At 54.7% G+C, this 23,069-nt stretch overlaps 1 protein-coding gene across 1 annotated transcript in view; it reads right to left on the bottom strand.

Moving 5' to 3' along the window:
• LOC102684310 (insulin receptor substrate 1) overlaps positions 1-22,712 on the bottom strand; it is a 47,816-nt gene extending 25,104 nt beyond the window's left edge. The window contains exons 1-2 of the mRNA XM_069186660.1: positions 21,603-22,712; positions 4,421-7,360 (exon numbers count right to left, since the gene is read on the bottom strand). Coding sequence (XP_069042761.1) covers positions 4,421-7,360; positions 21,603-21,948 — 3,286 coding nt within the window. The 5' untranslated portion in view covers positions 21,949-22,712. The remainder of the gene's footprint in view (positions 1-4,420; positions 7,361-21,602) is intronic.
• Positions 22,713-23,069: the final 357 nt, after the last annotated feature.

The following is a 23,069-nucleotide window of genomic DNA, read 5'->3' as shown; positions in this document are numbered from 1 at the left end:
ATACTGTTCCTATAGTACAATAAATATTAAAGGTATTGTAAATAAATTGTACAAATTTAAATTGCAGATTAATTTCATACGAATTTAATAAAACAGCATAACATTAATCAAAGTATCATTTTGAATATTCTGATTACAAAAACAACATTAATGGTTAAAGACAAACTAAAGTCAAGCTCTCCTGTCATCACAACAGAACTGTATTCTGAGCATCAGTGCAAGACGACAATCAGAAAAACAGCTCATGCAAGTGTCACTCCAGCGCAAGTGCATGAAAGCCCAGACAGGACCCCGAATTGACAACAAAAGGAAAAACTGGCTTATTCACTTAGTTATTGATCAGACTCATTCACAGCGGTTGAGTCATGACCATCTCTCTGTTCTCATACTCGGATTCCCTCGGCAACAGAGCCTCTTTCCTGGCTCTGACACTCTTACAGGTAACGGCACATCTGACGTGGACGACTGCACCCGTTTGCTGGAGTCACATTCACCTTTTGCTCTCGGAGCGATATCGCAGAGAAGCAGGTGTCCGTCCATATGTTCAGATACTTTTGCAAGAATACCAGGGCCAGGCTGATCAGGAACACTGGCCTCGTTTGACGGAGGATCGATGGGATTCAATGATCTGCGATGCGATGTACAGTATTGATCTGTGACTGCCGCTCTAGCCCTCTTCGAGAGGGGCGAGATGAGAAGCGACATGAGAAAAAGTACAGGCAAATTACCAGTGATTCCATGGTTAGCGCCTTTACCAGGCTGCTACCACAGTTACCCCTGTGTTTTGCTTTACCCAGGGAAAGTGCTGTGTGCGTCAGGGCAGCGTTTGAAGCCTGATGGCAGGACACAAGGAAAAATCATGTAATCATTGTTTTAGAGCGTGAAAGAGTGGCAGCCTCTTGTTTCTGCTGACTGGATATCTGGCCACCTGGACACCTCTTTCTAAGCGAATGCCGGAGCGAAAGAGAGTCCGTTTCTAACACCCCCAGCTACAGGGGACCATGTGACCACCTCTTCCGGGAAGACTCTTTGGGATGCATTCCTCGCACTCGAAACCGCAGTGCTTGAAACCCCTTTCAACCACGGAATAATACATCAGGCGGGGAAAACGACTGCCCCCCTCCCCCCGATCTGTGTGGGATCAAAGATTTATTCCGATGCCACTATCCCACAAGGGCCTTCGTTCCAGGAGAAATCGCGTGCCGTGGCTTCCTTAAAGCAGCACAGCTCTCCATGCTCCGCTCGGATAATAAGAGCCAGTTTGCCCCTGTTTCACTGTCAGACACCCGGCCCACCCCTCTCCTCTCCCGGGAAGAACGGCCACGTGTTCCTGCCGCGCTCCTGCTTCCAGCACTGGGGGGGGCGTGCAAGCCTCAACCCAGGAGAGATTGCAAGCACCCCCCTTGGCTCGGCCCGGCTCTGGAAAAACCCCTCTGATCCGTCCCCCCCCCCAGGGCAGAACCAGGATCCGATCTCTCCTCCACGCTGAAGAGAGTCCGTGCTTGTCTGCTCACCTTCCACCTGTCCCGCAGTAAATTCCTGAGTGCGCTGCACTGTAATTAGCTCCCAGACTGTCTAGGTAACGCGTGGCTGTGCTGTGCGAGCATGCTGGGGAGATCAGAGGACGGTTCTGTCATGTGGACCTCCTGCCCCCATGCCAAACAGTACTGAGGTATGATACGCCAGGGTAACACTGTGGGGAAAGCACCGGGGTGGACCGATTCCTTGTGACTGGCAGGTTCTTGCAGATCCACACACATCAAGCCCTGCAGCCTCTGAGCAATCAGCAACACAGCAGAGGTGGGCAGTTCTAAAGAAGAAGGAGCGAAGCAGCCGAGACGGGGGTCCCCAGTCTTGGCCCCGGAGGGCTGCAGCACCCGCAGGGTCTCTTCCAAGGAGCAGCAGCTGGAGAGCTGGGAGACGCTGTCAAAACTTGTCCAGTTAAGCCAGTAAAGAGCTCAGCTGTATAGAAAACCTACTGACTGACCGACTGTCCTGGGAGGAGGTCCAGTCTTGGTCCTGGGGGGTCAGTGCGTCTGCAGGGTGTCCAGTCCTGGTCCTGAGGGGGTCAGTGCGTCTGCAGGGTGTCCAGTCCTGGTCCTGGGGGGGTCAGTGTATCAGCAGGTTGTCCAGTCCTGGTCCTGAGGGGGTCAGTGTGTCTGCAGGTTTTCATTCCAACTAATTTCTTAATGAGCTCAATCAGCTCATTATTGGCTTAACGGGACCAATTTAACATCCCCTCCCAGGTCTTCAGGTCCTGCTGCTTGGAAGAGACCTGGAAAACCTCCAGACTCACTGAGCGGCCTGCTCCATCTGAACCACCAGCATGACCGAGACCCAGTCCAGCAGGGGTTCAGGACAGGCTTGCATCGCTCAGTGGGGTCCCCTCCCAAAGACGTAAGCAGGGGAAAACCCACAGTTGGGCAGCGGGCTCCAGACCCCTACTACTCTTTGTGTAAGGAAGCGACTACTGTTCTCATTCTGAAGCAAACCTCCCACTTCAAGCCTGAAACCTATCTGCTGCTTCCATAAACTGGCTTCAAAGTTAGGAGCCGAAGAGCCCTTCAGGGCGAAGACCAACTTGAGCTGCTTGAACAAAAGCCCACATGACACGGCTGCTTTTCCCAGAGCGAAACTCGGACATGCCTGAACTACCTGGCTCTGGAGCGGAACGAGCCGGCCATCTCCCCGCACTCCATTCGCCCGCATGACTCGGCAAGTTATCCTCCACACAAGCAAAAAAAACTGCATTCTTGTATGCTTTTTTCAGTCATTCAACTGCCACATGTCTCCAAGCAGCACATTCATGGGCAGTGCTCAGTCGGGCAGGCGTGTTGTTGCAAGCCCCTCCCGTTCCTGTCCACCAATCCACAGAACGCACTTTCCAGGCACATCAAGAAGCCGTGAAGATGGAAAACACCAGGAGAGTTACAACAGACAGGCTATTAGGCCCACCTAGATCTACAGTCTGCTGAGCCCTCTCCTGAAGACCCACCTGAGCACACTGACATCTGTGGATCTACAATAGGCTGATCCTCTCTCATTTGACCCACCTGATCATATTGACACCTGGGGATCTACAGCCTGCTGATCCTCTCCCCATGACCCACCTGATCACATTGACACCTGGGGATCTACAGCCTGCTGATCCTATCCACATGACCCACCTGATCACATTGACACTTGGGGATCTACAGCCTGCTGATCCTCTCCCCATGACCCACCTGATCACATTGACACCTGGGGATCTACAGTCTGCTGATCCCCCTTCTGAAGACCCACCTGATCACACTGACACCTGCAGAGCCTATCATCCATTCACACAACTCCCACAATCTCTGTATCTTGCACTTATTTTACTTCTTACTGTTCCCATCGGCTCTAACTCTTTCGTTTTTAAAACTCCACACTATGTGTATATTACTCTACTCCATCAGGACAGCACACTCACAAGAATACTCACAGGCCCTGGGCTATAGTACAGGTTAACCTGCCTCAGAGACACGAAGTACACACAGGCCCAGACACACACACACAGACTGCAAACAGAAGCTATACTATTAAGTAGTCCAAGGGTGGTGACAGACTGGCGTCTCGCCAGGGGAAAAGCCCGATAATTACAGCTCAGAGAAAATGACAGGTCTAGCGCGAGAAAGTAAATTCAATCGATTCCAAATAGTTCAAAACAAATGAGTTGGGAAGCACAACCTGAACACCTCCCACCTTTCTGCCAGAAGACTCCAGCCAGCTCCACCTGGGAGGAACTTGATCGACAGCTCTGGGTAAGGAGCCAGGCGGCCAGGCGGCGCGCTTCATCAGAAGGAGATACGACACAGAGGTGAAATAATACTGGTGGCTGAGTCGCCAGTGCGCCAGGGCTGCTTTCAGATCACTCCAGGGAAGAGCCCATCCTCTCAGACAGGTCAGGGCGTGCTGATCCATTGAGACTCCCCCCCGCCATGTCCTGCCTCTGTGTGGTCCAAAACCAGCCTTCTTCACCTCTTTCTTATATTTCATTCTAAAGAGACTTGCTGCCTGTTCAATCAAGGGTCCTCAGTGATTTACTTTACAAAACCACCTGCTTAACCGACAGCAATTAAGTTGCTCCCGGTTTTTAGAAATCGGTAAACCCCGACTAGACTGGGATCTCCCTGGGATCCGAGCAGGAGACGCCCGGCTTACAGCTTAAGGTGCTCAAGAGGAAGGTATTCATTTGATTGAGCCCAAACTGACACGTTCAGTGAACCCACACCGCCAACGCGGTCTTCATTTCGGGACAGCGCTCTGCTGCAACACCCTCAGCCAAGAACAGCTAAGCTGGCACCAGGGCACCTCCCAGAATTCCACGTGGGACGTGGGTGACCTCTGACCCCCCCCCCCCCGTAAACCAAGGAACCACCCGTCGGCCGGCCGGGATCACCTGTGCCTTCCTTGCTGCTGCTCTGATGCGCCCGCAGCTCCTCCGACTTGTAGAAGTCGATGCTGGCGTAGGTGTTGAGCACGGCGGCTGAGCCGCCTCCGTCCGCCACGAGGCCCGAAGAGTAGAGGCGGGAGGCCACCTGGGCGGAGGGGGCGGCCTCCAAGGTGGCATGGGGGCTGTCCTTGCTGGCGAGGTCCAGGTCGATGTAGTTGAGGCCTTGCTCCATGGAGGAAGAGGAGGAGGAGGGGGGCGCCTGGGCGACGGGGACAGCGGGCGATCCGGGAATGGCGCACAGAGGGGCGGGCTCATTGGCGCCGTCGCAGGCGCCCCCTTTCCCCCAGACGCCGTCAAACGCGAGCCTCCGGGCTGCCGCCTGGGCGTGATCGGGGAAGAGGGAGAAGGAGGAGGAGGAGGAAGAGGAGGAGGAGGAAGGGGGCAGGGACTGGGTGGCCAGGAAGGTCTCGGAGCAGTGCCTCCTACGGCCCTGGGGGTCAGCCCGGATCACCTTCGCCCCCTGGTCCGGGTTGGGAGTTGGCTTGGACAGGGGGAAGTCCAACCCGAGCCCCACGCTCGCCACGCCCCCCGGAGAGGCCGAGCGGGGGGACGGGGGCCCCAAGCTGAAGGCCATCTCGGTGTAATCCCCGAAGGTGGGCGACTCCTCGGGGACTGAGGCCCCGTGCTTGCCCCGGCCGGGCTCCTCGCTGGGCTCCAGGTCCGGCCGGTGCTCATCGAACGCCAGCGGGGCGGCGGCCGGGGTGGGGTAGCCGGGGAAGCCCAGCGGGGCCAGGAGGGGGCCCAGGTCCATGTTGACGTACTCGGAGGCGTGGGGCTCGGGCGAGCTGTGCCCGTGCAAGCCGCCCAGGCAGGAGCCCGGCCGCTGCAGGGGCCTGGCGGGGCCCGACGGGTGAGGTATCCCAGGCACCCCTCCTCCCCGGTACTCGATACTGACGTACTCCCCGGGGCTCTTCGGCTCGGGCGGCAGGGGCGCCTCCCGCACGCGGGGCAGGGTGTTGGCCTTGGAAACGTCCACGAACAGGCTGACCGGCCGGCTCCTGGGCTGCCCGGCCCGGCGCTGGGGCCCCTCTTTGGCGCGGGCGCCGCCCCCCACCTGGACGCCGCCCCCCCTCCCGTTGGGGCGCTCGTCCCCCTCCCCCAGGCTCTCGCTGCTGGCCGAGCTGGAGGAGTACGAGGAGGAGGAGAGCAGCCTGCCCTCCGGGCCCCGGTCCTGCGTCCTCCTCGGGGGGCCGGTCCCGTTGCTGAGCCCCCTCCCGCCGCCGCCGCCGCTTGCCGACGGCCCCCGGCCCCCCCCCCCCGCTTCCCCGAAGCCGGCGGGGGGGTTGCTGGCGTGCTTGTAGGAGCGGGGCAGGGAGTAGTAGGAGTAGACCATCCTGGGCGGCGGCTCGGCCTGCGGCTCGCGCTCGGGCGGCGTGCTGCTGGCCGAGCGGCCGCTCAGCGGCGACATGTTCATGTAGTCGCTGCCGCCGCCCAGCCGCTGGTCCGGGGAGCAGCTGCTGTTGGGCGACATCATCATGTAGCCGTCGGAGGGGGAGGGCCGGGGGCCCTGGATCTGCTGGGGCGGGGAGACGCTGCTGTTGGGGGTCATGGCCATGTAGTCGTCCGGCTTCCCCGAGCCGGAGGCCGCCACGCCGGGGAGCATGGCCATGTACCCGTTGTCCGCGCCGTGCCCGCCCCCCGGCAGCTCCAGGTAGCTCCCTCCCGAGGAGCTCCGGCGCAGGGCGCAGGACTCCCGGCTCGTGCTCCTCGCCATCACGGCGTAGTCCTCCTCGGCCTCGTCCCCGGCCCTGGGCCCCCGCCGCGGGGCCGGCTTGTCCAGGGCCATGGGAGGCAGCGAGGCCCGCTTGCTCAGCAGCTGGCGCTCCGCCTCGCTCTCCCGGCTCGAGGAGCGCCGCAGCACCCTCCGGGCCTGCGGAGCCGCCGCCGCGCGCCGCCCCATGGCGATGTAGTTGGAGGCGTCCTCGCCGCCGCAGGGGTCGGAGGTCAGGGCCTGCGAGGAGAGGGGGGCCTGCTCCCCGGGACTGGAGCCGTACTCGTCCGAGGAGCCGTAGTCGCTGGGGGACCCCGAGACGGAGGCCCCCCGGGCGGCCCTGGGGTAGGCCCCCGCGCCCCCCCCGCCCTCCGAGCCGTGCCCGCTGCTGGAGGAGAGGCTGGGCGCCGGGGAGGGCGCGAGGGCGGACTTGGCCGGGCCAAGCGCGGTCTTGGCTGCCGGGGTGGCGGCGGCGGCGGCGCGGGCCGATTTGGGCCGGAGCGTCGGCGTGACGGAGCCGGATCTGTCTGGACTGCCGCCGCCCGCGGGGGGGGCGTCCTCCTGGCCGGGGCGGGCGCCGTCGCTGGCGGTGCGTGCCCGGGGGAAGCCGTGCCTCGGGGTGGGCGAGGTGCTGGCGCTGCCGGCCCCCGGGGTCTCCGTGCGGGGCCGCCGGGCGAAGCCCACCTGGCTGGGCGGCGGGTGGGGGTGGTGCCGGCGGGAGGGCACGCTGATGGGGTGGGAGGCCGAGCAGCCGCCCCCGGCCCCCGCGCCCGCGCCCGCCGACGACTGGCTCTTGCTCCGCTGCCGGAACTCCTCGCTCAGGGCCTTCATGGCCTCCAGCAGGGTCTCGTGCATGTTCTGGGCCACCACCGAGTCCTCCACCTGCATCCAGAACTCCCCGGGCCCCGTCACGGCCGAGCGCCCCACCTCCACGAAGAAGAAGTTCTCCGAGTGGCCGCAGCGCCGCACGTTCATCAGCTGCAGCACCACGGCCGCCGCGTCCGAGTTGAGCTTGACGAAGTTGACCGTCTTGTCGGTCAGGCACAGCCGGTAGATGCCCACCAGGCTCTTGGACTGGCCCAAGCCCTTAGGCCACACTTTCACCTGCCACACCTCCTTGAAGGCCGGGCCGGGAGACAGCGCGCCGTACTCCGGGCTCTCCCCGAGAACCTTGCCTGGAAAACACAGCGGGAGGAACAGTCAGGGACAGGGAGGAGAGAGTTCACTCCCCAGCATTTTCTATCCTTTATTTCAGTCTGTTGATGTATGATTTTGCACAACTGATGTTGTTTTGCACATGGCCTGTTGTTGGATTGTTGTTTTGTTCTTTTTTGTACTACTGACCATCTGAGAGCTAGCTAAATAGCATTTCGTTATACCATATACCTGTGTACGAGTACAATGACAATAAACCGGGGCGGAGTGGTGGCTCCTTGGCTCAGGATCTGCAGCTGGAAGGTTGCCAGTTCAAATCCCGCAGCCGGCAGAGGAATCCTACCCCGTTGGGCTCCTGAGCAAGGCCCTTAACCTCAACTGCTCCAGGGGCGCCGTACAATGGCTGACCCTGCACTCTGACCCCAAGCTTCTCTCCCTGTCTGTGTGTCTCATGGAGAGCAAGCTGGGGTATGTGAAAAGATAATTCCTAATGCAAGAAATTGTAAAGGGTTAATAAAGTGATTAACTTGAATTTGAGAGGAACAGACCTCTACTGTGATAAGAGCACCCACCGCAGACAAAAGAGCCAAAAACTGCCCCCTGTTCGCACGAGTGGTCTGCAACTCTTCAGAAACTCACTGCCTTTCTTCTCCTGCAAGGAAGAATGGGCAAGAACTGACAGGTCTTCCTGAGCGGAGGGGCTTTTTCCTGCCCGATTTGGCTCCAAACATCCCAAACTGTTTGTTTTTTTCACTTCTCTTCTGGGTTGTTTATTTTGAAGCTCACGCCGAGCTCCGGGCACCCCATCGGCGGCGGCCTCGGGCGCCCAGTCTTTTTGAAAGGGCAAGGAACGTTCTCGGGACCCAGGTGTCGAGCCCAGGTCAGGTCACTGAACGAACGCGATCAGCGAGCCCCCCCCACCGAGAGAGCCAAACGACGGCCGCAGCTGCACTCAAGAGCGCCAGGGCGGCCGAAGTCAGCTGATCATTGAACTGGCTCAGTTACGCCGGGCGCAAGCAGAAATAAGCACCGCGGCTGTCCCTGCCCGAGAATAGGAGAAATCCTCAATTCCAAACGCCAGCAAACCGCCCCTCGGCCCCCCACAGCTGCACCGCGCTGCCCACGCCGAGATCTGTCTCTCCCGCACCCCCAAAGTCACGACGGCCACAAGCCAGCGCGAAACAGACTGGAATCTCCCCCCAGGCTTCTTGTGGGAAAAAAACTACACAGCGGAGAGGCCACTTGCGCGATCGTACGGCTCTTCCGCAGGCCTGGAAGTTAGAGGCCTCTCTGGCCTGCAGCAGAAAGGACAGGGAGTGGACATCATGCAGGAATGCTCAGGCCACGGAAGGACAAACAGTCCATCATCTCCCTTTGGCCCGAGATGACCATCTGGTGTCCTGCAGCTCCGATTTAGACTAATTTAAAGGGATTTCCAATGACTTTTCCCTTCAAACGCATCTGAAGATGGCAGAAGCCCACATCTTTCCTTTTCTTTCCAGAAAAGTCACCCCAGCAGATTTTCTCCGGCAGATTTTGGCTTTGACAGTAAAAACGGCAAGGGGGGAGAACTTAAAGCCGAGGGCACAAAGTGCTGCTTTACACAAAGGGTGGTGGGGGAGTGGAACGGCGGGCTGTTGCTGAATCAGATTCCTCTGGGATCCCTTCAAGAAGCCCCCGGAGAAGATCCTCTGGATCAAACTGGCTGCCGAACCTTTGCCAGCAGAGTGACTCAGTGATCTCCAATCTCTAAGCCTCCTCCTTTGATCCGAAACTTCACGCACTCTGGAAAGTGCTACCATGAATGAGGTAAATCTGGGAACTAGATGTGAAAACACTGGAAAAACCGATCCTATATGCAGACTCTGCACTCTCAGAGCTCCGAGCCAGCCTCCAGGCACTCTTTAATAAGGGAAAAGTAAATAAAAGCATTATTTCTCTTAGCAGAATTGAGTGTGCAGAACAGGCAATCAGAACCATATGTATACTACAGCACATGTACAAATTGAGGACAGTCTTCTTGGACAGGATTAGACTTGTGTTCAGGCTGTAAAAATAGCCAGGCACGAAATAGGAAACTTGCATTTTATAAATCACTATTATTGTGTGTGTAGGAGCCAGAATGGCTTCTCTGTTCAAGCCTTGGTTACGGCATATCGAAAACATTCAGGGAAAAGAGGACCCACCATCTCACAGCATGCGGTGGGCGCATTCCTCAAACACAATTATATGGTAAAATGAGCTATTCTCCCGAAACTCTTGCCTTCAGAAAAAATCTAACCACATACTAGATCTTGGAAACTTATGTCCATAAGAACATATTAGAAGTTTATATATCTTAAGACAACTGACACAGTGTGGACCTAAGCCTTCGGTGTGATCGTCTGCATCAGGCCCTACACACATCACATAAGACTCTGGTGCTGCTAATGCACACAGCAGTGGTGTGTTTGAGCGTGCTCCACTTTGTGCCCCGTGATTTGCTGTGTTGCTGCAACACAGCAGGGTTTCTATGCCACCTTTACTGGAGTGAAGGACAAACAGTACATTATCACTTGGCCAGCAGTGACCATCTGGTGTCCAGCAGCTGCGATTTAGACCAATTTAAAGGGATTTCCAATTACTTTTCCCCTTTAAATGCACATGAAGATGGCAGGGGCCAACGGGAGAAACTGCTGGATGGTGTAAAACTTTTCTTTCCAATCTCCTGATTTCCAGCACCACAAAGAGTGTGACCCACAAGCCATGCCCACTGGGACGCCCTGCCTTCTCTGACCGCGGCTCCCGGTTACATAATTAACTAATAACCCAAAATTGGCCAAATAATAGGATTACGCTGAACTCTTTAACGGTTTTCAGTCACCTAAACGCGTCTGGTGTCTTAAATCTGCGTTACATAACCTTCAGATCTCCAACGTTTGGAAGAGATAAAAAAAAAAAGAAAAAGTTGCAATCAAGTTCCGTTCAGGGATCGGTTAAGTAACAGGCTCAGCTGGAATTAAAGCCAGCAGGGCTTTCCAGGACTGGTCCAGGAAGCTGTTTCATCTCATCCAGCCAACGGCTTCGGCGTTTCCGAGCACCGAACCCGGCATACGAATGTAAGCAACGACCAGGCTGTGGGGCAGAGTCACGGCGGTTCGGAGTGCGCAGGCTGACACAAGGCAGATGACAGAGGGAGGAGAAGTTCCAGCAGGGAGCTGTGTCAGCATGCGCAGGCTGTAAAAGAACAGGCAAAGGGTTATTCCCAGCCGAAAGGAAAAGGCACAACGTTTCGGCTGTGGAGCCTTCTTAAGGTGTCAAGAAGCCCCACAGCCGAAACAATGCGTCTCTGTTCTTCTTAGCTGGGAATGAACCTTTGCCTGTTCCTCCGAGAGAGGGAGCAGGTGGGATGTGACCGGAGGAATCGGGAGCAACTATAATCGGAGCGCAGAGCTCGCCTGGGGCGGCCCGGACCGGAGGGGCCTCGCCAGTGCGCAACGCCAACCCCGCCCAGGCGGAAACGACATGCCTGTACCAAACCGAATGCCCCGTTGGCTTCTGAGGGCCCGACGAGGGGAGAACCGCTCGGCCGAGCCCAGCCTCACACGCCAAGACCGCTGTACCGTGCCACCCTGCCTCTCTGTTTTGTTGCTGTTTTTCTGCGTTTCCGTTTCTTCTCCTGCCTGCGCTACACCGCAGCAGCTCCTCAGCCTTGTGGCCACCTGAGCCACTGTGTCTCGGGCAGAGGAGCTGACGGGGGCTGTACACCCACCCACCCGCCCTCGGCTTCTCCAGGCTGCTCGGACATCGGCTGCTCAGGTCTGGGCTACAACGGAAACGCACAGGCTTCCTCGCTCTGGTTCCCTGTGGAGTTCAGGGTAAACTTCAAATCCAGCCGCTCGCCTTGAGGGACTCGAGCGGTTTTCTGGCTCCCGACTACATCGGCGAGCTGTTATCTCCCAGCACGCCCACGCCGCGCTGGTGCTCTTTGGACTCTGGCCTCGTTTCAGTTCTGGAAGCGAGCCTCCGAACGCTGGGAGACTGCTTCCTCTTCTGCCGCTGCCCAGGCTATCGAGCTCCCTGACCCTTTCAGTTACTGCCAGGCACTTCCCAATCCTGTCTCAGCACTCTTTTTGTTTTTTAAACACAAGCCTGGAAGTCTTGGGTTCAATCCCAGCCAGGGGTACCTTCTGGATGGTGTCTGCATGCTCTTCCCTTTGACGTGTTGCTGTGCCAGGCTCCTGGTGAGACGTTTTTTTTCTCCCTGGTCACAGGCATGCTGTCTAGGTTAAGTGACGTCTCTTAAAACTGTCCAATATACCATGTGTGTGTGATTGTGACAGAAGATCCTTATGACTTAAGAGGAATGAGCCAGGGAGGCAGCTACATGGGTGAAGCTGGAGAGGAGCTTAAAAAAATGAGCGGAGAGCTGTGGGCTGTAGGTGCATATTTATACAGCATGTAGGAGTGCAGATGTGTGAGATTTTGACCTCCCCCCGAATCTGTTGAAACAACACCATATGTAGCGGTAATTTGCATAATTTGGTAATTTGCAATTATTGACTCAATTAACAAAACAGCTTGAAACAGTGAAAACAAGAGGGCACTGCGGGACTGGGGAGACAGGAAGGCGGAGGAAAGCATACAGACACCGAGGGCAGGGAGCCGCGGAGGCCGGGGGCTTCAGTGGTCAAGGGCCAGCTGTGTCTCCCCCAGAGCGAGTCTCAGAACCTCTGTGCGCCCCAGCCCTTCAGACAGAACATCAGAGTCCCATTGTCAGTGAGCAGGCAATGGCAGGGACAGGCGTTACATCCGCCCCTCCCCGTCGCATGTCCGTGGAATAAGGCTTGAACGACAAGTCTCCAAGCAGGAGAGTGCACACCATTCCTTGAAGCTCAAGGCATGTGCAGCACACGCAGGCCAGGCCGATGGCCGAGCAGCGAGGATAACGCGGACAATCCGGTCACACGCCGGATCAGGCTACACACAGACCGGCACGCGGGTGCCCGTTCCCCGCAGCAGCCAGGTGCCTCTAAATACCAGCTGGTGGCCAGCAAAACGCGCCTGTGTGGGTCAGCGGCCCGGCACGCACAGGAGACCGGCCAGCCCCCTCCTGACCCAAGGCCTGCAAATCCGTTCCCCGAGAGAAGTGACGACCATCACGGTCTGCAGCTGTAATGCGGGGAGCCCGAACGATAATCATTACTGAAACGAGCGCCTTGAGGAGGCAGTGAACACACAGACCTCCTGCCTCGGATTTACAGGAGAGGCCTCTGGCTGTCCAGCAGGAACAGGGGATCTGAGACCCGACCCGCATCCTGACTGTTTTGGGAATTACATTTGTTTTCTCAAATCTAAAACACTCAGCGATTTGCTTGCATTATGTAAAAGCTGGACATCTGTGACAAACAAAGGAGAAGATAACATCACTTTATTGGTCCTATACAATTTCTTACATTAGGAATTTGTCTTTTTGCATGCTCCAGCTTGCTCTCCATGAGACACACAGACAGGGAGAGAAGCTTAGGGTCAGAGCGCAGGGTCAGCCATTGTACAGCGCCCCTGACACAGTTGGGGTTAAGGGTCTTGCTCAGTGTCCCAACGGAGTAGGATTCCTCTGCCGGCTGTGGGATACAAACCGGCAACCTTCCAGCCACAGGCGCAGATCCTGAGTCACAGAGCCACCCCTCCGCCCCAAGGCTCTCCATAAAAAAATCTTATCACTAATCTTTAGGTTCTGCTACAATCGGCTGTGTGTAGGGTGGGGGTTCCTAGATCAGGTCCTGTTTTTTTTCCCAGTCCATCATATTACTTAATTGTTTTTTATTGGAGATTTTAAAACCCTTCCAATAAATAGCAGTTAACAGCCTCCTTCATGTTCAAGAGCTCAAAACAATTTTAAAAAATCAAATTAATCCTATTACGTGGTTAATTAAGGGCACAGCGATGTCATGAGAGCTCAGCTCGTAGGAAAACCCAACAAGGAACCGGTGGGCTCCTGGAGCAGGACTGGGTGAACTGCACAGGCCAGGGATTCCCAACCCCGCTCCATGCAATCTCGAATCCGGCCGGCTTTCCAGGTCTCTGGCAGCTGCCACAGCGCTGCAGACCGGAGAAGAGTTAAAGTGATCCAATTAAGGCTTCACCAGACCAATTTATCCCTTTTCCACAGACTTCCGTTGCTGGAAGATTTACAGAACACCTGCTAGATTCCCCAATCTCGAGGACGGGAGCCGGGAACTGCGGAGACTCTAAACCTGGGCTCCTACCCAGAAGGAGCACGATTCAGTGCAGCAGGCAGACAGCAGGATCCAGCCCCCCTTCCGTATTCCGTCTTCATCAGGATCCTCTGCTTTGGTTCCAACTTATCTTCCTCAATTAACCCTGCTGATCTAATTATCAGCTGCAATAGGTCAGCAGCTATTTAATTTGCTCCTTGCACGGTCTTTTATTTTTAAAAGTCGATGCTCCTGAGGTATAAACTATTTTTTTCAGCCACGCTCATGCTTAATTTTTCTAGTTAATGAAACAGGCTAATTGAATTGTGAGGGATGGACTGGGAAGAAAAAAATGCCCTACAGCTCTTGGGAGTCATGGAAATCCCGATACGCCTTCACTGCACTGTACAGCTCCATCCATGGGCCAGCAACTCCGATCCCGGAGAGCCACAGTGCCTCCCGGTTTTCATTCCAGTTCTGCTTAATTCCAGGACTTAATTGGACCCAACAGTTGCTTAATTAGGAGGAGCTGACATGCAATCCACATGTCTGCTTACTGCATGCGGCAGAGCTGATGTCCAGGGGGATGCTTTTTGAAGTCGCACAGGTTACGCCAACTGGACAGGAAGTGCAAGTACTGTCCTCCATCCCCTTCCGCAATTTCAGAACACGGTACGCAAAGAAGAATGGACTTTGCAAGGAAGGATGCCGAAGCCATTTCCCCTAATTCCACAGCACCTCAGGCCAGCAGCATGCTGCTGACAGTCAGATGACGAAGATCAATCGAACACAACGCCCCTCAACAACAACCTCTGCAGTGATCCTCATTTACGTCATGTAACATCAGTCACAGCAGAACTGCCAAAGACAGCGGGCTTAGAAAGGCTTTGCTATTCTATGGAAAAGCAAAACTATCAATTAAATAAAGGTCTTTGTTGAACAGAAGCTCATTGGAAACAAGGTGGAGAGCCAGCCTACACAGGACATCAGACTTGAGAGAGCCTTTTAGATGCAACAACAAATACATTTGTCAGCAAAATTGCATTTCTCAGCAGGATTATCGGTGGAATTTTTATTGGGGCAATAATTGTGCTGTGTACAGCTTCCCATAAATGCCAAACAAGGGATCCTGGCAGTCAGATCGACCATTTATTGCGATTGGGCCTGTGTCAAACACGGATTCCCTCCTCGTACGCCGCTCCCAGCCTCCGAGGGTCGTGCTACAGCTTGGGACTCTGCGTCCCTGATCCAGAGTGGAGCTTTGTTTCACTACACTGGCTGTCCAGAACGTCAAGAAATCCCCTGGGGTTTTCATTGTGTTGATCCTGCATTTGCTCACATGATTTATTTGCTTTTGCACTCTGCTGATTGACACAGTGCTCAGAATGAATATGTAATTTACACCAACCCTGCGCCACAATACTGTTACGGGCTTGGTGCACACAACTCCCCAGTTTTAAAACAGCCAGGCACACACTGCACCCCATTTTTTAAACAGACGCTGTTCACACAGCACCCCAATTTTCACATAGACCATGCATGCACAGCTCCCCAAACTTTCACACAGACAAAGTGCACATAGAGCACCCCATTATACACCCGGACACTGCACACACAGTGACCCAATATTCAAACACACCCTGTGCACACAGGACCCCTCTATTCCCACCGGCCCTGTGCACGCAACACCCCAATATCCGAACAGACCCTTCTCACACAGTGCCGTATTTTTATTCCAAAGGCTCTATGCAGGAAGTCAGTAATACAGATCAACTGCTCATACCATCTGATTGGACAAAGCTCTAGTGGGCAAAAAGAGAACAAATCAATTGATCTCATTCTGCTCCAGTGATGCATTAATTCATTTCAATTTGGAGGCAATGCGTAAGCCCCTGCCCAGCACACCAAGTCTGGCTGGCCTGGAGCCAGCTGGCAGCGCCGAGCTCAACTGACACTCAGCTCCCAGCTGTAAAAGGTGAGCAGTTTCTTCTGCCGGCCTCCGGGCTTCCAGCAGCATAAACAGCACGAAGGACCGCCGCCTAATTTGTAATGTAAAACACGGGAGAAATACCTGCGGACTTCGTCTTTGCCCGGAAGGGCGTGAGATGAAACAATGTGTTAAGAGACAAGTGTCTTTATCTCACCCAAGACTTTGGCATGTAAAAACCCTTTTTTACTAACAAAAGCATATCAAAAAGAGCAGCTACGGCTCAGGGCTGGACAGAGGGACTCATATGGCCTGGTCTTATGTACTAAGGTCTGCTCTGGACCTGGCTGTCCAGACAGGATAGGCCAGTGACCACAACCTGGATTAAGAAACTGGACACAGGCAGACCTGGCTGTCCAGAGAGGACAGGCTCAGTGACCACAACCTGGCCATAGAAACTGTGCACAGGCAGACCTGGCTGCCCAGAGAGGATAGGCCAGTGACCACAACCTGGATTAAGAAACTGGACACTGGCAGACCTGGCTGTCCAGAGAGGACAGGCTCAGTGACCACAACCTGGATAAAGAAACTGGACACCGGCAGACCTGGCTGTCCAGAGAGGACAGGCTCAGTGACGCAGCCTGGACACAGGCAGACCTGGCTGTCCAGAGAGGACAAGACTCAGTGACCACAGCCTGGATGTGGAAAGACCTGGCTGCCCAGAGAGCTGCCTGCAAGTAGAGGCAGAGATGGAGATGCACGTCCTACTGCACTGCAAGAAATACACAACTGCCAGAATCAGAACAGCTTCCAGTCCTACAGTGGGAGGAACCTCAACACAGCTGCAGCCCAGTGTGTGATCTCCTGTCACAGCTTGAGCCACAGACAGTGCGCCTGTCTCATAATAACATTATGTCATTGTCCCGAAGGCTTGTAACCGTTCAGTAATTGCTATTGCATGAGCAACACTGTAATTCACTGGTCACGCCAATAAAGCTCTGTGAATCTGGATGGGTCAAAGAAAAGAGAGAGAAAATCCAAGATAAAGGCAGACAAGGATGGGTACCGTGAGAGATGAGCGACAGAGACTCATCAGCAATAATAAAACCATGTTCTGTCAGGCACCCATTAGAGAGGGGCGTCCCGGAGCCTTCTGCACACGAGCTGAAGGGCTGGAGCTGACGCAGGAGACAGTTGTGCAAAAACCAAAAGAACAACCCAAGGGGGATAAAGTGGGCATTTTAGATCTATTAAAACCTAAATCTGATCTTTCATGAATGATCAAACCCCCAGAAGCACAGCCCCTTATTACTGTATAGGGCACTGTCCAATCTGGAAAATACATGTTGATCAAAGTCTCCCTTCAATCAGGCCTAAAAGCTCAACAGGACAGGCTCTCATGAGGTTTTAATAAAGAGGTCCTTAAAAGACACCCCTTACAATGTCACACCCACAAACACACACTAAGGAAAATCACCTTATTGAGAACATGCATTTTTCTGAATCAGAGAAGCAACAGGCTTGTTAAAAAGTCTGTGATTGTCATACCACCTTCCACCTTCTCTGCTACCCTGCAGGACAAACTATTTATTAGGCACAAACCGAGACACTCCTTTGATTGCATTTTTTCATTTTCTGTCATCCCGTTTGCAGTCACTGGCTGTACCTTTCTTTCCTGACTGAGTGTGACACCCTCCTGCATCATAAAAAAGGTCACAAATGCTGGATAACTGATCTTAGGAGCTCATCCAGTTGTTTCTTGAAAGAAACCAGGATATCGGCTCCAACAACACAGCTGGGCAGCTTGCTCCAGACTCCCGCAACCCTTTGTGTAAAGAAGAGGGAAGCTCCTCAGCACCAGACAGGAGCGTTACAGCTCCTCTAGAACGTCTCTCATTGATGTCACAGGCGTCCCGGAAGTTGCAGGAAAGAGTCTTGAGCAATTAATCAACCGCAACTCCTCCCTTCCGCAGTGCAGCACTCGGCTAGACATGCCTGCCGCTGGCGTGCCCAGCACACCCAGTACACCTGGCACAACCAACAAGCCCGGTACACCTGGCACACCCACCCACCACACCCGACACCCCTAGCATGCCTGGCACACCCAGAACTATCAGCACAACCGGCACAGAAGGACTCGGAATAATCCCAGAACCTGTGGAGTGGAATCCCCCTGTTCACACTGCCATGGCTGACAACCTCACACCACAGACAAAGGCAAAAAGACATTCTGCAGGGAAAGAAGGAAGGGGGAACAAGAGGCAGATTTGATTTTCTGATTTTTGGTGGAAATCGCTGCAGCCACAACCGTTCCTCTCCCGAGTTCTCCACCCCACCGAGACAGACCTCTTCCACATCCTGTGATCGGGGCATTGAGCTTTGCTTCGGATCCCGAAAGATCCAGCAAAAAAGGAGAAACTGTGCTTTTACTAAACTCAACATGCAGAAGGTGTCTTAATTTGAGATTGAGGAGAAATGAAAGCCGCACACAAACAACATTCAAGGGTTTACACAACAGACTCCGTCTCCTTTTCGTGCTCCACCTGTACAGCACAGAACTGGGAAGAGCCATTCCCTAGATACGCTCCTGACGGAAAAAGAAGAGGCAGAAAGGGGACAAACGCAACAAAACAACAGGAGATGAACTAAGAAAAGGTGGCACTTAATTTCTTTACTGCAAGAGGGGTGGGGGTCTGGAACAAGCCGCCCTGCAATGCTGTTGTTACTTCTCGTTTGTAACCTTCCTCAGGTTATTCTGACCTGTTCCAAGGCCTCCAGCCATAATGCATTAAGCAACATGGAAAAACCTAAAGCCCTTAATACTAAAACTAAAGAAGTACTTCCAAGACAGCAAGCTTGAGGATTTCAGTCAAAGGCTGCAATACGGATACAGCGCTGCAGTATAAACTCTGGATCAGAAATAAATAATACTATAAAACACTTTCACAGCGGTCACTCTCCTCCAGGAGTGTCTCACGGCACATAACACTGCCTTTTGGGGGAAAATTCAGGGATGTCAACTGGCTGTATTTTTTTTGTATAACCCTCTAAAAGGCGAAACCTGTTCTACTCCCTTCAGCGCAAAATCTCTCGCCAAGCTGGTTCTGCCACTCGCGCCAAACCCGAGGCGGCTCGGACTGCTGCGCCTGGGAGATCTTATCGGGCCCCCCGCGATAAGAGACAGGTGGGCGGCTTCGGGCCGTCCCGGAGGCAGGCGTCGCCCGCGGACCTGGAGCTTAACTCACGTTGACCCCTCCCCCTCCCCCCTGCTCCCACTGCAGAAAGGGCTGTGAAATCCAGCACCTCCCACTTCTGCAGACAGATTCGGGGACTCTGGATAAGCAGTACAACAAGAGTGGTGGGGGGGGGGACCCAAGATCCAGCGAACCAGATCAGACCAAACACATCGGACCCCCCCCACCCCAGCGGAATCATTCGCTTCCACGCCCTGACCGGGTCAGAAGAACGAGCACCTCTGCAGTCAACCCCTCCGATCTGCTCCGGCCCCCTCACACAACACACACACACACACACACACACACACACACACACACACACACACACACACACACACACACACACACACACACACCCCGGGCGCCTCTTCCCCAGGAGTGCTTCTGCAGCACAAGGGGGTTTGCACAGCGCGGCCAGACAACCCCCCGAGAGGAAAGATCCAGAGTCTGCAGCCGGGTTAAGGTCACTATAGTTACGGGGACAGAACCCGAGTTTAATACTGAAGTCAGCTGCCTGGTGAAGGAGACAGAGTCCACAGCTCATACCGGAGTCAACGTCTTGTTCAAGGGGAAAATGTGGCCTATTTAATATCTTTACAGCCATCTGCTGACTACTACGATTGATGACGTCCGGCTTTCTTAAGCATGGGAAAGTCATGGTGAATAGAGGTTTGTGTGCTGGTTTCCGTGCCGTGTCTGTCACAACCTCAGGTTCTCCAGCGCTGTTGTATTTCGAAGGGCATCGGAGTTTCTGTTTGCAGAACTGAGCCGATACCGCAAGTCCCTCTACTTTTTTTCCACTAAACCAAAAGGATGGCTGTGCTGGGGTGTCTGAGGTTTTTTTTTGGGGGGGAGTTCTGTCTGCCAGGAAGAAAGCAGCAAACCACAAAGATCCATATGGATGAGAAAACAAAGGCGGCGGCTCCCGTTTCTGAGGATTAATCAGCTTTATAGACACACAGCTTCAGTCACTGATCAACCATCCACCAAGATCTCTAACCCTTATCCCTTGTTCGGTTTTCATCCTGGGGAAATGTGGTCACCCCAGTGGTGGGACCCTCCTTCCATTAACCCACCGTCCTCAAACAGCAGAGACATGTCCTGAACTAGAGGCTCAGTCTGTCCTGGGAGCACCGCCCTCCACAGCTCCAGCCACCCGGGTACCTGCCGATATTCATCCCCGTTCCTAACCCCTTGATCCAGTACAGGAGTGCGGAGTCTATCCCGGAAAGCAACGAGCGCAGGGCGGGGTACACCCTGGACAGGACGCCAGTCCGTCACAGGGCACACACACGCACACCGGGGCCAAGCTTCCCAGAAGCCCCTGAACCAAGCGTGATGAGATACGGTGCTACTCAACGGTCAGTCTGACTTATCACCTCCCAGGAGACACTGGGGTGCCAGCAGCAGGCTCGCCAACACCCCCAACAGCTGCCTCTTCAGCTGTTCCCCCCGACCGCTGCAGGGCCACTCTGTGAACAGTCCCTCACACACACACACAGTCAAAACAGGACTCCCCCAAGAACACTGTTCTGCTCACATGTCTCACTGCTCACAGCTGTGAGACCTCTGGGACACCAGAGTACTGTGAGCGTCTCCAAATGCCCCCTCATTCACTCCCTCCTGCCACCCCCCCTCCGATGCAAAGAGACTGAGGGTGCTATCCAGATGTCACGCATGCCAATCGAATTTGGGGACCCCCCAGGTCTTTAAAATAAACACTCTTTTCCGAATTGGCTTCCCACGAACGCTTTGCGTGTTATATACGTGGGGGCTCCGTGTTTCGGGTATTTTTTGCGTGCCGCTCCCCCCCTCGCTCTGCTTGGGTCCCCTCAACACTTCCACGATTTGCCCCCCCCGCTCCCGGCTCGGAGGTGTGGAAGTCGTCGTTGTTGTTGTTGTTGAAATGTTCTGGGTACTGGGCGAGGTGAGGAGAGGGGAGACGCTTTGATAAAGGCGGCTGTTTTCTTTTCATCACGATCTCCGGGAGCTTGCGCAGCTTCTGCGCTCCGGCTTTCTCGCCCTGAGGCCTCCGGCGACCGACCGAGACCGGGCACGCTCTGCCCCCGAAAAAACTGCGCCTTTTCGTCCGGGCTGTGTCGCCCATGCACGGCCGCGCACAGAGCTGAACACGGGAGTGAAAACGAGACCGCAGATCAGACAGCGTTCGCACTGGGTCTGCACCCTGAACACCAAAACGGCCCGTCAGCATGTGAGGTGTACAAGCCAGATCCTGCTAGCCCCCGCCGGCTTAGTGAGACCCGTACAGCCCCCGACCGCACGTCCACACGCGGGGCCGAGGGTGTTTTCCCGTCAGAAGCACGCAAAGGCACCGGCAGCAGAGCCGGTCGCTCCCAGACCGAGTGCCCCTACTTAAGGTTACAATGCACACGCCGTAGGCTCGCTTGCACACACTGCACACGCTTCAATATGCACAACATGCACCGACTCTCCCAGACTGCAGTGGACACCGCGTCAACTACAACTGTGCGGTTTTGTCATCCCCCTCCCCATTACCACACGACCCGGGCAACGCACATAGCCCAACACTCTCCCCACTCTCCGGGGTGGGGGTGGTGTTTTTGCCCTTGTTATGTAATACACAGGAGGTCCCATCCTGACAGCATATGCATGCGTTCTGTCGCGACAAAATAACACACACACACGCGTCTACGTTGTGGGCAGCTAAAAATACAGAATCCTTGTAACTCTCCTGCAGGCGTGTGCGCGATCTTCGAGCAAATCCTTTCAGAATCGCCCCTCTGCACAACTCTGCACGACCGGCGCTTCGGCTACCGGCGTCGCACGCGTTAACACATGCAAGGGAGCTCGTCTCGCGTTTCACTGCGGCGCGCCGCAGAACTGTCGCCGCCAAAGACACGCCGACCAGCGGCTCGCTTACTCTTGCACTGCAGCTCGACCATGGCCTGGTACCAGTCGCCCTGGTCCGCCTCGCTCTCCGCCGCTATGGAGAAACTCTCCTCCCGCGTGTACACCACGATCAAGTGCTTGTTCTTGGCGTCGGCTCTCTTGTTGATATTGAAGCACGTCTCCAGGTTCAAGACTTTTTTGGGGTTGGCGGTCTTGCCCCGGAATTTCTTCTCGTTCTCGTAGTACTCCAAGCGGGCCGGACCGCGCTCCGAGGCCGCTCGGAGCACGAAGTAGCGCTTGTGCATGGATTTCTGTTTCCGGAGATAGCCGCATTTTCTCACGTCCTCGTAATACGGTTCGGGAGATTGGTTCTCCATCGGCGTTTCCCTGCTTGTCCTGTTTTTTCTCTTCTTCTCCTCGCCCCGTGTTTGCAGTCAATCCCGTTGAAGAGGCTGCTACACACACTCTCTCTCTCTTTCTGCCTCCAGCTGCGATCTGCTTGTTTTCTTTCCTTTTTTTTAAGGCAGAGATTGTTCGCCTTTTAATTTTTTAAAAGGCCGCTCCGGACCATCCACACGGGCGCGCGTTCACCCACATGCTAGGCAGGAGCGCTCGCTGTGCTGTGAAGTCTTACTCTGCTACTTCAGCCGCTCCGAGCCCGCCGGTCCCTCCCTCCCGTGCTGTTGTGAAGTTGTGCTCCAGACATGTCGCTGTGTCGAAGAGAGACAGCCCGCATAGGCACCGCGTTGGTAGCGCGCTGTGCCGTTCAGTCCAGTCCAGCGAGCCCAGAAGTTAATAGGTCCACCTACTGAAAACACACGGAGAGGGTGGAGAGGAGAGGCGGGGAGGAGAGAGGAGGAGGGGGGGCGATGCTGACACGTGTATTTGCAAGCTTGTTGTGCAAACTGTAAACCCTCAAAGATCTGGGGTGATAATATTTTCGTTTACACAACACGACACACACGGGGGAAAAAAAAGTTCCAGCTCTTTGTTATCTTCCCAAACACACATGTTGTTTTTTTTTTAAAAAAATTGCTGAGTAGCAGCACACGCGCGTTACTCAATAGTTTTCAGCACATTCCCCTTCTCCGATATACGAGCGTTTCACCATAGCCTTTAAACTACGTTTTTTTTTTAGTTTTAGGAAAACACTTCTCGCTTGCGTGTTTTCTGCGTGGAATAAACCTTTACTTCTTCCCTCACAGAAACTAATACTTGCAGGAGTTTAAAATCATCCGTCTAGCGTATTGACCGTTTAAAAACATCGATTCAGAAGTTGTTTGGGAACTTGCTTTCAGACTTTTCTTCGTATCGCAAATTCACCCTGATAATTCTGTCTAGATACTGTTTAAACACAAGTGATCATGGCCTCGGGTGCAGCACTTGGTGCTTAAACGGCTCGTCTGACGGGCTTTAAGAGAACAAACTGTTCCAGGAGAGAAGCCCCCCGCTCTACGCGAACGCCTCAGAGCTCCTAGGTCAAGCAGCGCCTGGCCAA

Source organism: Lepisosteus oculatus, chromosome 3, assembly GCF_040954835.1.
Source record: "Lepisosteus oculatus isolate fLepOcu1 chromosome 3, fLepOcu1.hap2, whole genome shotgun sequence".
In the NCBI taxonomy this organism is placed as follows: domain Eukaryota; kingdom Metazoa; phylum Chordata; class Actinopteri; order Semionotiformes; family Lepisosteidae; genus Lepisosteus; species Lepisosteus oculatus.
The sequence above is the reverse complement of the archived record's forward strand: the minus strand, read 5'-3'. Positions and strand labels throughout refer to the sequence as shown.